Consider the following 14,915-nt stretch of genomic DNA (forward strand, 5'->3'; position numbering starts at 1 on the left):
AAACCAGTTAACCATGGTTGTTATATTTAAAAATCAAGAAATCAACTTCAAAAATTTACAAGTCCTATAATATAAATTATGAGGGTTTTTCTAGTTTTTAGCCTGAGCATCTTGTTTTTGACCAATACAGAGCTTAGCCAAACAGTCATATTAGGAGTTTATATAAAACACCAACACCAAGTAGTGCATAATTATAAAGTGGAAAGAAAATGTTTTAAGATTTTTTCTATTTTTTATCAATAAATACATGAAAATTGTGGCGTACAATTGCATATTAAGACTTTGGATGTCATTAGCCTGCAGATCACCTGTATTAATGTTAGTACAAATATCTTAATTCTGTAGGCCTCAAAGTTTTATTTGCCTCATGAAGTGCAAATATCACAACATCAGGGATAATGATTTGAAGAAGCTTAAAGCAGGTACTTTGGACAGATGTGGCTCAACTTTTTGGCCTACATGGAAAACGCTATGCATGGCAGGAAACTAATAAAGCACATCCCTCTGTTTTAATCAATCCCCCATTAAACACAGGGGTGGCAGCATCAGGCTGCGGGAAAGCTTTTCTGTGGTAAACACCAAGAAAGTGCTAAGAAGGTTTGGAAGATAAAGACAGGCTACAAGAATACCAGTTAATTTGAGACTAAAAACAAATACATACAACAGTTGTTAGGTTTTTCATTTTAAATATTATTTTAAAACACATAACATCATAAATACACTCCCCCAATAAAAGGCATAAACTAAATCTGAAAAGGGTCAAGTGCTATGAAAAAATAATTCAAACACTGAATAAATCCTGTTTTATTATTTTAAACAAAATCACCATCCATTTGAAAGAAAACCTGAACTCAACTCAGAATGCCATTAAGCCGGAAGAAAAACAACAAATATTGTGTTAAAGCTAGACGTCCCTGAGGACACAGGCAGCCTACTCACAGTCAAGTCAGCACATCCTTTCTACAACTTAAGAAAAGCTAATTCCCCAATGAGAAGGCCTCGGTGCTGTGTGTGCTGACACACTAGAAGAGAATTCGCACTATGTTTGATCATGTCTTTGGTGCCAATACAGTACGCCTGCAAACAGAGAGCAGAGAAATCCAGGTCACGCTCAAAGCCCTTCAAAGATTTCTTATTTTGCACACAATTGTCTCACTCTGCTAAAACTCCCATTTCCTTATTCCCTTTTTGTGTTGCACTGCATTATTACTGAGCATTTTCCTCTGCATAGTGCCTCTGTCTGTTCTGGTAATCATTGGTAGTCACGCTAACATTCAGAGTATGCCCTTTTTACCCTTTTCTCTGTTTGCCATGCTGACCCTTGTTTTTTGTTTTTCTTTTACCGTCCTGTTTTTCCTCGCAGCTTTTCTCCTATATTTGGATTCCCCATTTTCTCCTCATTAGTCCTCACTTCCCCTTTCTCTTGCCTTCCCATTACACTTTAACAACCTCTGTGCTTCAATGCGCTTTCACCTAGTAAATATCTTGACCTCTTGCCTCTAAGATCACATCAAAAAGCAGCTTTAGGGGGGTTTCTTTAATGTTCTCCTTAAATTTATCTTTTTCAACCATCATATGGTTTTGAGTAGTTAGTATAAATTTTTTAGCAGGATCCTTGAATGCAAACCCGAGCGAGAAGGCGCTCGTTTTCTCACTGTTGATGAACATTTTGTCTGTACTCAATAAATCACACAGCGATCATTTAATTTTTGATTGGGTTGCATGAGTTTGTGCTTAGAGACCTCAGAGTGACTCAGAGAAAATGGAGTCATGCCCCACTAATAAGAAACATACTATGTGGAGAAAGATGGCACCACTGAAATGCATTTGTCCTCATCAGCCATTAATGTCAAATCTCCCAGAGAAATGACGACATTTATTAAACGTGAGTGTGCAGACGGAAAATATGTGCTCATATGTGTGTGACTCTTAACTACTGCACAGAGAAGAGTGAACAAGCGGCAGGTGATTATTAGCATTCTCTAAATGTAGCTGTTAAATCACAGCTTGAGCTTAAATGACAAAAACCGGCAGACAGCTCCGAGTATAGATGAGGACAACCGGCTGTGAAATAGTCCTGTGAGGTTGTCACAAACCTGCATCAGAGTAAGATGTGACACATTACTGAATAAGTTTGTGACAAGTTGCAGAGATATATGTCATTTGACATGTAATCTTATTTAACTTCACAGGGACCATCATTTGCTTGTGTCGGTGGTTCCAGAGCAAATTAAACTCCTGAGTGTTAAAACACCGCTTCATCTTAAAAATGAGCTCTTCCATGGTGAGATTTACTGAAAACTGGAGTTAGAGTGGGGCTTCATGGGTTTCTGGAGACAATAATCTTTACCAGTAAAACTTTACACGCAACTGCCTTGTCTTTCCCATTCATTGTTGCCAGCTTGGTGTCTTCCAGACCCATTTAGTCTTATGATGGAGCTCATAAATAAGAATCAAGCAACATCTGAGACAACATCAGCTAGTTCCCATGAATAATTAGTCACAGTAAACTGCAATGCACAATTGTTGAAAGCTAAAGGTCATCATTTGGAACCAGTTGAAATTATTCATTTAAGTAGAAGAGATGAATTTTACTGCTTCCCTTTACAATAAATAATGATATTTTCCTGTCAATAGCTTTAGTGTTTTGAAGGACTTTATAATAAAAATACTTTTTTAAAATAAAAAGCCCCCCAAAACCACTGAATTTCAGAATAGATACTAAAAAGAATCAAAGCAGCTAAAAAACGAGTTCTTACTTTAATATGATCACAGTGGGGGTCATAACACAGGAGGAGGAGGGGGGGGTGATATTAAGAGGAGCTTTAACTAAAATCTAGGGTAAGCCTCAGTAATATGGTAAGATAGACAGATTTGGTCGGCCAGCTGATTGGGGTTTTACGTTTGCTGGCAAAAAAAGAAAAAAAAAATACAATTAAGATTACATGAGTGCTTAAAGGCTGCGATCTTGGAACCGAGGTTTTCTATTAGAGCACGAGGAAGGATGAGAAAGTCTAATCTTACTGAAGTTAACAACATGAATACATATGGCATACCTCAACCTGCTGGCAGATCTGAATGAGCTTGGCCATTTGATTCTCCAGTTCACTGTTCCTCTTCACCAGGTTGGTCAGGTTGTTCTCCAGAGTTTGCTGTTTGAAGGGACAAGGAGGGGAACAAAAGGAAGAAAAGAGGAATGAGAGAGAGGAAGAGATCACTAATGATGTGTGTTTGAGTGCCAGATTTTCTGGCAATTCTTAGTGATAAAATTTTAAAATTTGTGTGTAATGTGAAGATAAATAATGTGTCTTTTCATTACTAGGTAATAAGATGGTAATATATCTGAGTTGCTGAGTTTTCTAAGACATAAATCGGCCAAACCGGCGTAACATTTTGACTTAATGCTGCCAATTAGTGTGTTGGTCACACTTTTCGCTGCCAACGCAGCCCTGACCCATGAGGTACAGACATTACTAGACCCAGAAGGCTTGCTGTAGTATCTGGCACTAAGTTGTTAGCAACAGATCGTTGAAGTACAGCAAGTTGTGAGGTGGGCCTCTATAGATTGGACTTCTTAAGCCAGTACAGATGCTCAATTTAATTAGGATCTGATCATTTGGAGGCCAAGTCAACACAACAAATCACTGTTGAACCAATTGCTGTTTGTGGCACGGTGCATTATACTGCTGAAAGAGATTACAGCCATCAGCAAATACAGTTCACCCAGGGTTTCTCAGCAGAATATTGTTCAAAGCAGAACACTGGCTTGGCCAGCTCACCGGCTTCCAAAAAGAGTCCCTTCTCTTATACTGCAGTTATAATGCCAACTGTGTTTGCTTTTGGCTGTGGCCAGAGGTCGGCATGGGGAATCTGACTGATCTGCTGCTTTGCAGCCCTATAAGCAGCTGTTTACAGTGTATTCTGCCACCTTCCTATTTGAGGTACAGTAGTTCGCCTGTAGGACGAGGATCTGACACTATACTGCAAAAACACAAAATCTTACCGAGTATTTTTGGTCTGGTTTCTAATGTAAATATCTTAATATACTTGAAATATGTCAAAACTAGCTTAAAAGTAACTTTTAGCAAGATAAAGAAGCTTGTTTCAAGTCTATAATTCCGTACTGATAAAAAAGTACTAGTTCCACTGACAGATTATTTTACTTACAATATGTGAAACACCTTCAACGTTGGGAGACAATCTTACCTACCAGTATAACCTTCTCAAAGTTGCCCTTATTGAACTCTGTGTTGCCATTTATTCCTGCTTTCAACAAGTCATCTTTGAGATCAGTGTCACTTATTTTCTAATACAGCCCACCCACTATCAGGTTCAATGATGAAGAGATAATTAGTATGAATCATCTGTCAGTGATCAAACGCTGTGCCTGATTGGTGAATGGTATATAATATCTACATTACAGCATTTGAATATTTATACATGTTGAACAAAGACCGTTTTTTGGACGTGCAATGATTATCTTTAGTGCAGCTCAAACATAGAGAGCTTAGGGCAATAACAGTAAAAGCTCTATTAATACTTCCAGGTATCTTTTGGGTGGGATGTTATAATAAAGCACAGCACAAATCCTTTGTTCTTAGGTAAGTAGATGTAGAAAATGGAAGAGATTACTTTAAACCTGTTTATTCATTAATTCAATAATAATCCTAAAATAAAAGTCTCTGAATGTTTACTTAAATGGAAACAAATGTTTTTCTTCTGGTTATTTTATCTTGTCAGGTTCATTCTACATAGTCCCACAATAAATTTCTATCAGTGCAAATAAATGCAGCAACCAAAACAGGAGATGATGCAAGAGCCAAAAAACGTCCATTTGTGATTTAAGTGTCTAACCTTATTTCATGTTACATCAAAGCCACGGAAAGAACACTGTGATCTCTGAAAATAATCAGCCTTCACTAATAGTTTTAATGATCAAACACTCAATTACAGCCCATTGACCGTGGCTGTTTAACCAATGCAAGACAAAAGACGATCTCACAGAAAAATAAACTCACTCATAACAGTACAAAAGATAAAAAAAATGGAGATAAGCAAATGAGAAGGCACAAAAAGGAGCTGCCATTCCAAAAGAAGCAAATCAATGGTGGTGGCATCAAAAACAACATTTGCAGCTGCAAAGAAAACAGTGGAACAAAGCAGCAGACAAGCGGCGGGCGTTTGAAGTATCTCTACTCATGCAAGTGAAGAGGGGGAGTGGATCTGGACGAACACCTGGTCTGTAGGTTGTTTGCCTGAATGCAGCTCTATCTGTTCCCCCCTCAATCAGGGATCCATAGTGGTTTCCAGTATCTCCTCAACCTGTCAGTCAGCCTGATATACTCTGTCTATCTGTTGTCTGTTTGACTTTGTGGCCACTTAATTACCTATCCGATTCCTTATCTTCCTGTCTGCATCCTTTCCTTATCCGGCCAAGTGTCTACCTGTGTGCCTTATTGTTCCTCTGTGGGAATAGCGAAGGAATGGGGAGGGTATGTGGATGGGCACAGGGGTTTTAGGGTTCTGGTAAAAAGGCAGCCGGGAAACTCACCGCAGCGCTTGTCTTTGAAGCCTCCATTACTGCATCTGACACTCTGCCCGGGCTCACCTGATAAGCCTACAACACACACACACATACACCTACATAAGTGCACACATAAACACACACACAGACAAGCCTGATCGCACAACATCTGCAAGCTTAATGCACAGCAACCGAGGAGAGACGCTCCAGAGAAAGTTGAATGCAGATGAGACAGAGACGTTTAAACTGGCTGTTGACATTTGTTCCTTCAGAACCAGCCCTGAGCTTAGATCATGAGAGAGAGAGAGTGTTGGGCTGTCTCAGGGAGCCTGAAGTGGAGCCACAGTGAGTGGGGACAGATGGGTCATTAATTAGCAAGCTGGGGACCAAGATGATTAATATATCAGAACACAGCTGCCCCACCTGAGACTGCAGGGAAGTAAACTCCTCTGTCCGCAACAGACCTACATACATGTATGTATGCCATGGTTTATGTATGTGACTCACTGGGTGTTTCTTTGCTACAAATATGTGTCTGAATATCACAAGAGATGGACTTCTACACAGGTTTATTCACAAAATGCCAGCACATTAGAAAGTGACCACATTGAAAATCCCAAAGTGCCTTCTAGCCCTGACATAATATCCAACTTGCAGCATTAAATACTTAAGCACCAAGAAGTCGGCTGATGACCAGAACTGGCAGGCCATGATCTTAAGACTCTTTTTCAAAACAATGAAGGCACAATACATAAAGAACAGGGATTTCTTTGTTTCAATTGAAAACTTTTCATCAAAGAGGTCAAAGGTCACATGTGGGGTACCCCAAGGTTCAATCCTATGACCCCTTTTATTCAATATTTATATGCTCCCACTAGCTCAGGTTATAACAGGAAATAATATTAGCTACCATAACTATGCAGATGACACACAGCTCTACATTACAATGTCACCAGGTGACTCAGAGCCCATCCAATCACTGAACAGATGCTTAGAACAGATAAATGTGTGGATGTGCCAAAACTTTCTCCAGTTGAACAGAAACAAAACTGAAGTTATTATTTTTGGACCTAAAGAGGAACGATCTAGAGTCAATGCACAGCTTCAGTTATTACAACTGAAAATCAGCGATTAGGCCCTAAACCTGGTAGTAGTGATGGACTCTGACCTGAACCTCCAGAGCCACATAAAGACAGTTACAAAGTCGGCCTTCTATCACCTGAAGAACATTTCCAGGATTAAAGGACTAATGTCTCAGCCAGATCTAGAGATGCTGCTGCTCGCGTTCTCACTAAAACCAGGAAGATAGAGCACATAACACCAGTTCTAAAGTCCCTCCACTGGCTCCCTGTAGCTCAAAGAATAGACTTTAAAATACTGTTGTTAGTTTATAAATCACTGAACGGCTTAGCACCACAATACATTAAAGATCTGCTGTTATTGTATCAACCTTCCAGACCCCTCAGGTCTTCTGGTTCTGGCCTGCTCTGCATCCCCAGAACCAGAACCAAACGAGGAGAAGCAGCTTTCAGCATCTATGCACCACAAATTTGGAACAAACTTCCAGAAAACTGTAAAACAGCTGAAACACTGACTTCTTTTAAATCTCAACTAAAAACCCACCTGTTTAGAATTGTATTTGAAACATAATCAATTACAAATTTATGGATGGAACTTGACTTAATGATTGATTCTATGTTGCATTGTGATTCTGTGTTTGTAATGATGTAAAGCACTTTGAAATGTCTTGCTGCTGAAATGTGCTATACAAATAAAATTTGATTGATTGATTGATTGATTGATTGAGAGCTACCAGACCATGCTAAGAGCAACACTCTTCAGTCCCGTAAACTCAGTTAACTAGTTTCAGTATAAGTTTAGCTTTCAAGACCAAACGTTATTTAACAGGAATCTGTACGTTTTATGGCAAGACATGTTAAAGATTAATACAGGCTGCAAAAGTGAAAGAGACTCAGACTTTAGTAGATAACTGTCTGGGTGAATGGACTTTAACAAAAATGCCCTGTTTAGTTATGTGAGGCCTTCATCCTCCATATCTCGTGGGACATGTTTGGAAAATGTTGGCATCCTTTCAAATTCTGATCGGTGCATCTATATTGAACATGTGACCATAATTTCAACAGTTTAGTAAAAGAGTAAAAAAAATTTCATCTTCAAACAAAAAACCTTATGTAAGTCATGAACAAATTCAATGACTTAGCCTCCCATACATGTGTGCTTTAGACTTATTTAATTATTATTAATAATAAATAAATACATTTATTAATATCAATACATTTCTGAAATAAAATGAGGTCAGTAGTAAAGCAACAAAACACTCAACTTCTAAAAAGAAATAATCAAAAGTTTGGTCTTGAACCTCTCTCATCTCGAAAGTAAACACAACTCTGTAGACCGAGTTGTGTTTATATCTCAGAGAGCTACAAAAATAGAAAAAAATCTCCCCAATAATCTGAATAACATTGTTTCAAGAACAACAGTGGTTAAGCTGCAGTAGAACGCTGTATGAGTCAGATGGAAATGACTAGGCGTAGTCTCAAAAATGACTTAGAAGAGGCAAGACTTGCTGACTTGAATAGCGTCTGGGCTGCCAGCCATAGCCAGTGCTGGTCAGTGAGTAATACAGTAATTTATGCATGTCTTGATGATCAAAGTTGCAGAAATAAACCCCAAAGACGAATACTACAGCAGTTAGAAGAAATCACAGGAGTTGGAAGGGATGCTGATTTATATACAATCTGACTTTTCAAGTCAGTGAAAAAAAGACAAGAATGAGAGAGAAGGTAATATGTAGTGCCTTGCAAAACTATTATTATCCCTTCAACATTTTCACATTTAAAAAAATTACAACCAACAGTTTTTATTTATTTCAATGGGATTTTATAAGACAGACCAATAGAGTAGCACATAGTAATATTGATAAACTGCAAACATCCCTAGCCATTGCAATCCACCTAAATCCATCCATCCATTTTCCGTGCACCCTTGTCCCTAATGGGGTCGGGAGGGTTGCTGGTGCCTATCTCCAGCTACGTTCCAGGCGGGAGGCGGGGTACACCCTGGACAGGTCGCCAGTCTGTCGCAGGGCAACACAAAGACATACAGGACAAACAACCATTCACACACAAACACACACCTAGGGAGAATTTAGATAGACCAATTAACCTAACAGTCATGTTTTTGGACTGTGGGAGGAAGCCGGAGTACCCGGAGAGAACCCACGCATGCACAGGGAGAACATGCAAATTCCATGCAGAAAGACCCCGGCCCGGAATCGAACCCAGGACCTTCTTGCTGCAAGGCAACAGTGCTACCAACTGCGCCACTGTGCAGCCCGCAATCCACCTAAATATAGTAAGTAATTCTGAAGGAACTGTTTCGATATACAACTTGGGTGAAAGAATCTGTCAATGAGTTTAAAATCTGGGTTATGGTAGATGCTGTTATAAGAGGAGACAACAGTTAAACATTTATCGCCTATGGGTTCAAAACAGTGTGGCAGAAAACACTGTGCATCGTCAAGAAAACATCATGCTCCTGTAAAACATGGTGGTGGGAGTGCCTTATATTGCCTTATATTAAGTAGCCAGGTTCCCCTTCCAATATGGAACGAGAGGTGAAACGAAACACAGTTTCATCACAGAAGGAAAAATCTGTTAGAAGCTGCAAAAGACTTGAGACTGTAATGAGGTCCATCTTCTCAAACCATTGAGCCAGAGGAAGTGTTTAGATCAAATCTCATCCATATTCTCTATCAAATCTAACTGGTCTTGAACTATTTTGTGCTTTATTTAGCGTCTGAATGATCAAAGTTAGTCAAAAAGAACTAACTTTTCAACTAACTTTGCCCTGTAATTGGGAGTTCATGATGTGAGAATTTGCGAGAAGCTTCGAGTGATATTAAGTTTTGCAAGGTGATTTAGTTTTTAAAAAATTACACATAGATTTGTCTTATCTTGTTATCCAGGATATTTTTAATTTCTTTACGTAGATACAGGAACATAAATTGTGATTTTTGTTCACAAAGGTTTGGTCTGACTTTTACTGTCAGGATCTTATAGGATCTTAAAGGATCTGCCTTTCATGGGAAGATAGGTGACAGAAGGAGTGAAGCAGGAGCAAACCTCAACAAGAAAAATCATTACAGCACCCAACAGGCATCGGAGATAGCTAACACCACCCAGAGACAGTGAGCTGAAGCAGAAAAAAGAACATAAATAGAAAAAGGAAATATCGACAGAACAAAGACAAGAGGAGGTTGCAACCAACCAAGTGTTGAATGGATGGTTTCAGGCATGGGGTAATATCAGTCATCCTCTGATTCAGCTCTGGACATGGCATCTTATGACAGCGAATACAGAGAAGGCCACTGAGATGGAGGGGGTTGATGAGATGGAAATAGGTCTGAGCCCCATGCTGTGAGGGGCAGCTCGGCTGAGTAGTTCCCGTCTGGCTCGCCCTCCGACCCAGTCGTCTTTCCGTCTCTTCTCTTCTCCTCTCTTCTTTTCTATTATTATTCATCTTCCTGCCATTCACTGGGTTACACTTTTCCTTATACAGTATGCTTTTTCGAGCTCTTCAACCTGTGTCTGGCTGCTTCAGCCCTTATTCTGTCTGCCCACAGCACAAGCACATCCGCAACTGCTGACAGCCTCTCAACTTGGGTTACATCAGCCGCCTGCACATGACATCATTGTGTTCAGGGGCTTCTGGGTTTCATTTCCTTAGAGATGATCCATGTCTACTAAGAAAAAAATCCCTATTTATGTTACAATATCCAATGAGAGAGAAGAGAGGGATAATAGCTGTAAAAATGGACAGCATTTTTACAACTGTCACAATTCACTGCGTTATTCAGTCTAAAGTGTCTCTTGGGGTTTGTTTATTTCAAAGTGCTGCTTAATAACAAAATCACACAGAACTACATCATCTGGGCTGTGCATCAGGGCAACTTTGACAGTAATTATGAATTATTATTTAGATTTTGGTGAAATATTATTATGCTAATCCTAATACAATGGCCACTGAACTTATTTTAGATGAGGTTTGAATTAAACCTCATCCAAAGCAATTAAATTAAACAATTAGTCTAGAAGAATTTGTATCCATTGATTGCAGTACTGTTGTTTGTTGAACAAATACAGGACAAACATATCAAATAAAAAATGGTATCATGAGGATGGAAAAGTGAAAAACATCCGAATGTAATGTAAAGTAAAATTGACTTTAAATAGGTGAAATTAAACTCAATTAAACCCCCTGAAAAAAATCACTGAATTTATTAGGTGGAAGTAAAGATCAGCATCTTTATCAGTGTTTGATGTAAAAATAGCACAGACAGTCAAAAGTGTAAAAGACCAAGAGTCTTAGAATGAGTGCTTTTGCAGCATTCACACACTTAGAAACAGCAAAAGATAACATCTTACAAATTTTCACTTTTTGTCCCAGAGGATGCAATTTTATGCTGAACTCTGCCCCTGTTTTATTAGACGACACTCGTCAGCCATTACAAGAATAGTAACAACAAAAGTACAAGACAAACCACAACACAGATGGAACATAACTCCCTAAGGTCAAGAGTCTATGTTCAAAGTCTTTTCTTATAATTTAATCAATACTTTTCCCTATCCACAAGAGAAACAAGACACTAAGAGATCCAGAAACGAAAGCAAGAGTTTTAGCTCACACAAGAGCTGAACAAGTTCACTTTACAAAAGTTGTTAAGAAGGCTTGTCAGAATCTGGACGTGTCGTAACTCAAGCCTCCTGGGAAACACTGTTTTTTGTCTAAGGATGATATTTCACAGAATAAAATCCTTGAGAACAACAAATTGTAGCAGCTTATTTTAAACAGAGTCATGCTTGTCACACAACCTTCAAGCATGGAGCTCAATTAATGAGGCCAATAGGGATGCAAAAACCAAGTGAAATATAAACACATTTTTCTTGTGTCTTACTTAAAAAAAGGCAGAATATTAGACTATGGTGGCCCCTGTACCAACTCCATCAAGACAAGAGTTTTCTGCTAAGAAATGCACTGCAGAAAAAGAAATACTAAAATGACTACATTAAAGTTAAAAGCATACTTGTTCACTTATTTCCTCAGACTTGTTGGAAAAAGCTAAAAAAGAGAAAGAATGAAAAAAACTTTAAAAAGCTTTTACCACGGTTCCCAGCAGCCTTCATCCCAAAACACTTATTATTGGAGGATGGTACCTTAAATGGACACAAATCCAATATAAATTGTAAGTTTTTAGCCACATGAGGGGATTAAGGTCAAGCCATTTCTCACTGGATTTGAAAGGGAATAATGACTGTGTAGTTAATGTCATAACCACCGAGCACCAGTGAGGAGGTCTGGCATTTAAATTTGTTTATAAGACTATTTGATATTCATGGGGTGTCTGTGCTTTTAGCCTCCCAATTATTTGTTAAGGTCTGCAACAGTAGAACCTGGGACTCCTGAGGACCAGTCGAATGCACGGAGAGAATAAAAATGAAATGGAAAAAAATAAAAAAACTGACTTTGTACGAAGCACAGGCATTACCTTGGTCACTTTCAGATCCTCTGTCCTTTATGAGCTGTTTACCATGAGATTACAGACAAATGATACCAAGACATTTGAAGTATAAGAAGATGGGAAATGTGGGGATTGTGAGAGGTGCTTGGGCTGAGATAAAATAGGCTAGAGGAAAACAGTTATATAGTTGAATGGGCTTAAAGAGATCCCTGTTTTATTTCAATCAGCCTGCAATGAATTCTTGGAGGAGAAATGCAATTCCGTATTAACAGATTAAAAATGGAGGAATGCAAAAACCACTCAAGTGGCTTGATTGGTGTTCCAAATAATCAATATTTTCTTTGAAAGAAAAAAAGGTGTCTCCTGCTCCCTTTGTTGAATGCTCTTTCTTATCCTGCCATATGTGTTTGTGTGTCTAAAAATGGGTTCACATGTAAATAACTGTGCTCCTGCAGAAGTATGCATTTTATTGCAATGGCAAATATGTGCAAAATATATGTTGTGTCTGAATTGCAAACCTTTTTTTTAACTTCTATAGTAGCTTGGCTTGTTCAGATATTAAATATGCAATAGTATCTGATGTGTAGAAAGGTTATGATGATTTATTTACTTAAAGCCATGAGCACAAGGCGCATATGCAAGGGTATTACAAAAAAAAAAAAAAAAACAGTGCTAGAAAATTTTGCTAATTTTTTTGTTCCTGCTTAAATCAAAAATGGTTATTAATATGAGCACTTTTTGTTGCATCAATATTTCTGTAGTATCTGAATAATACACTTAACGGAAAAAGTTCAAAGACCAGAGTGAATAAGTGGCTCACAAAAGGTTTAAGCCCAATGGAATCTATTAGGAAAAAGATTGCTTTTTGCTAGAAATGCATGAAAGTGAGTGGCTTTGTGCAGAGGGTAAAATGCTTTCAGGAATGGGCTGCAAGAGGTTTAGATTTTGCTAGTCAAAAGAGGGGCATTAGTGATAAAATTCTGAAGTTTCACATTTTAGCAAATAATGAGAGTGCCGACTGTGTTTTCTTTTTTAAACCTGAGGTACCAGAATATGCTGTCATTGTTAATTAGTTGAAGAAAGGAGATTGGTTAAAGATTCTGTGTTGCTGAGTCCTTTCTGGATTCTTGTTCCTCTCTATTTTTTGGTTTTCGCCAGTACACTTGCTTTTCACTCACAGTGGAAACACATTTTTTGTGTTTGGTTAATTGGGGAATCCAAATTTGCCTGTAGGTGTGACAGTGAGCATGCAGAGCTGTCTGTCACTCTGGGTTAGTTATGTGATGACAAATTCAGTGAGTACACCCACTGGGATCACTTCCAACCGCCTGTCTCCCACAAAGGACGCAGATGGATGGTTTCCCAGATAGAACAAATGACAGAACAAAGAAGAAAAATTAACATTAAATCAATCTAATGGCTACGAAAACCAAAACATGCAATTAATAAAAAAATGGACAGAAATCGAAGAGGGCTGTCTAGACTGAAGTACGACTGAAGTTCTTTCAGTTTTTATTTGATCTCTGTGTGTCTCTTCCAGTTTCCAGTAGCCACAAGTTGTCCATTGCACTAACATCAGAAATTGCAGCATCTTAACAACTGGCAGGATTGACAGGATTGGTGAGTATGACCAGCTGAGCTGGATGTTGTGCCCCACACTGCAGGTCTTTGTTGTCTACATCCACCGTGTCCTCACTGGATGATACCATTAGATTAGAGTGACCAGCTGAGGGACACGCAAGGAATGCTGATGTTTTAAAGATTTCAGTGGTGCGTAACCAGTGTGACTCCTATCAAAATCTCATATTCTCCAAAACCTGTGATGTTTATAGAGATAAGAGTCTGTAGCAGAGTTCGGATAAATTGGCAGCAGGATTTTAATTAACTAACAAAATATCAGACAGTTTTAGAAATGAATTTCAGGTCTGAAGGAAATAATCAGGAAATTATCTGCAAAATATTTTTTTCCACTTCAGTTCACTCCTTCATTCATTCATTCTTTTTCCTGTTGATAACAAAAGTAAGTACTAGGGTAGAGTTTGCTCCCAGATTCTCAATAATCACAGCTTTCTAAGCATTTGGTTTTTTACTATATTCTGGTGGGTCTTCTTGTTTTGACTGTTTTTTTTTTTTTGGTTTGTTTCTTTGATTAAACATAAGCAGCTTATTCAAAGAACTTTGCACATGTTGAAAAATCACCTGAATGAGAGCAAAATACACATTAGTGAGGCTCTTTAGAGCAAAGCAACAACTAAAACAGACAGAAACAGCTGGCTGCTACAAAATAAGATGCCTTGCATGGCTATTAGGGTGGGACATGAATGTTATTTCTGATTTCATAAGAAATTTAGCCCAAAAAAATCAGCTCTGCAACCGAATATCTCTCACTAACTTATTTTCACTTGAATAAACACAGTCAGGTTGTGCTTCTGATTAGGTGGCCTGTTATAATCCCTTTTGAGCTTGAGGACCGAATAAAAATTGTCACAGAAGCGAGATAACCACAGCCTTCAGCAGCGGCTGGTTAGCTAATCCAGAAGAATGCTGAGCTGAAACCCAGGTGTTGTTCTCACTAAATCTCCTGTAAGCCTCTAAGCAGAAAAACATCCAACCATATGAAGAAGTAGAAGGGCGTGGACAAGTCAATGGCGTTGCATTTAAGTGGAGAAGATAGTTGACTAAGTACATGACAAGTCATGAAGCTATTCTTGCCTGATAACAGAAATGCCACCTTGTCACCATTTAGTTCCAGATTCAGCCTGACAGTAGTTAGAACTGTGATCCTTAGGCTGAGTGCCCCTGACTCAAAGGTCAATGTCCACTTAAAAGATGGAGAAGATGATAAAAAGA

At 38.6% G+C, this 14,915-nt stretch overlaps 1 protein-coding gene across 5 annotated transcripts in view; it reads right to left on the minus strand.

The window, feature by feature from the left end:
• The window catches only part of mid2 (midline 2), a 154,311-nt gene that overhangs the window by 38,485 nt on the left and 100,911 nt on the right, over positions 1-14,915 (minus strand). For 4 of the 5 annotated variants that reach the window (XM_028008933.1, XM_028008931.1, XM_028008930.1 and 1 more), the window contains 2 exons: positions 5,552-5,617; positions 3,057-3,152 (listed from right to left, as the gene is read on the minus strand). In XM_028008933.1, the coding sequence (XP_027864734.1) occupies positions 3,057-3,152; positions 5,552-5,617 (162 nt within the window). The remainder of the gene's footprint in view (positions 1-3,056; positions 3,153-5,551; positions 5,618-14,915) is intronic. The other variant, XM_028008934.1, reaches the window with a different exon arrangement.

Source organism: Xiphophorus couchianus, chromosome 23 (assembly GCF_001444195.1).
Source record: "Xiphophorus couchianus chromosome 23, X_couchianus-1.0, whole genome shotgun sequence".
In the NCBI taxonomy this organism is placed as follows: Eukaryota; Metazoa; Chordata; class Actinopteri; order Cyprinodontiformes; family Poeciliidae; genus Xiphophorus; species Xiphophorus couchianus.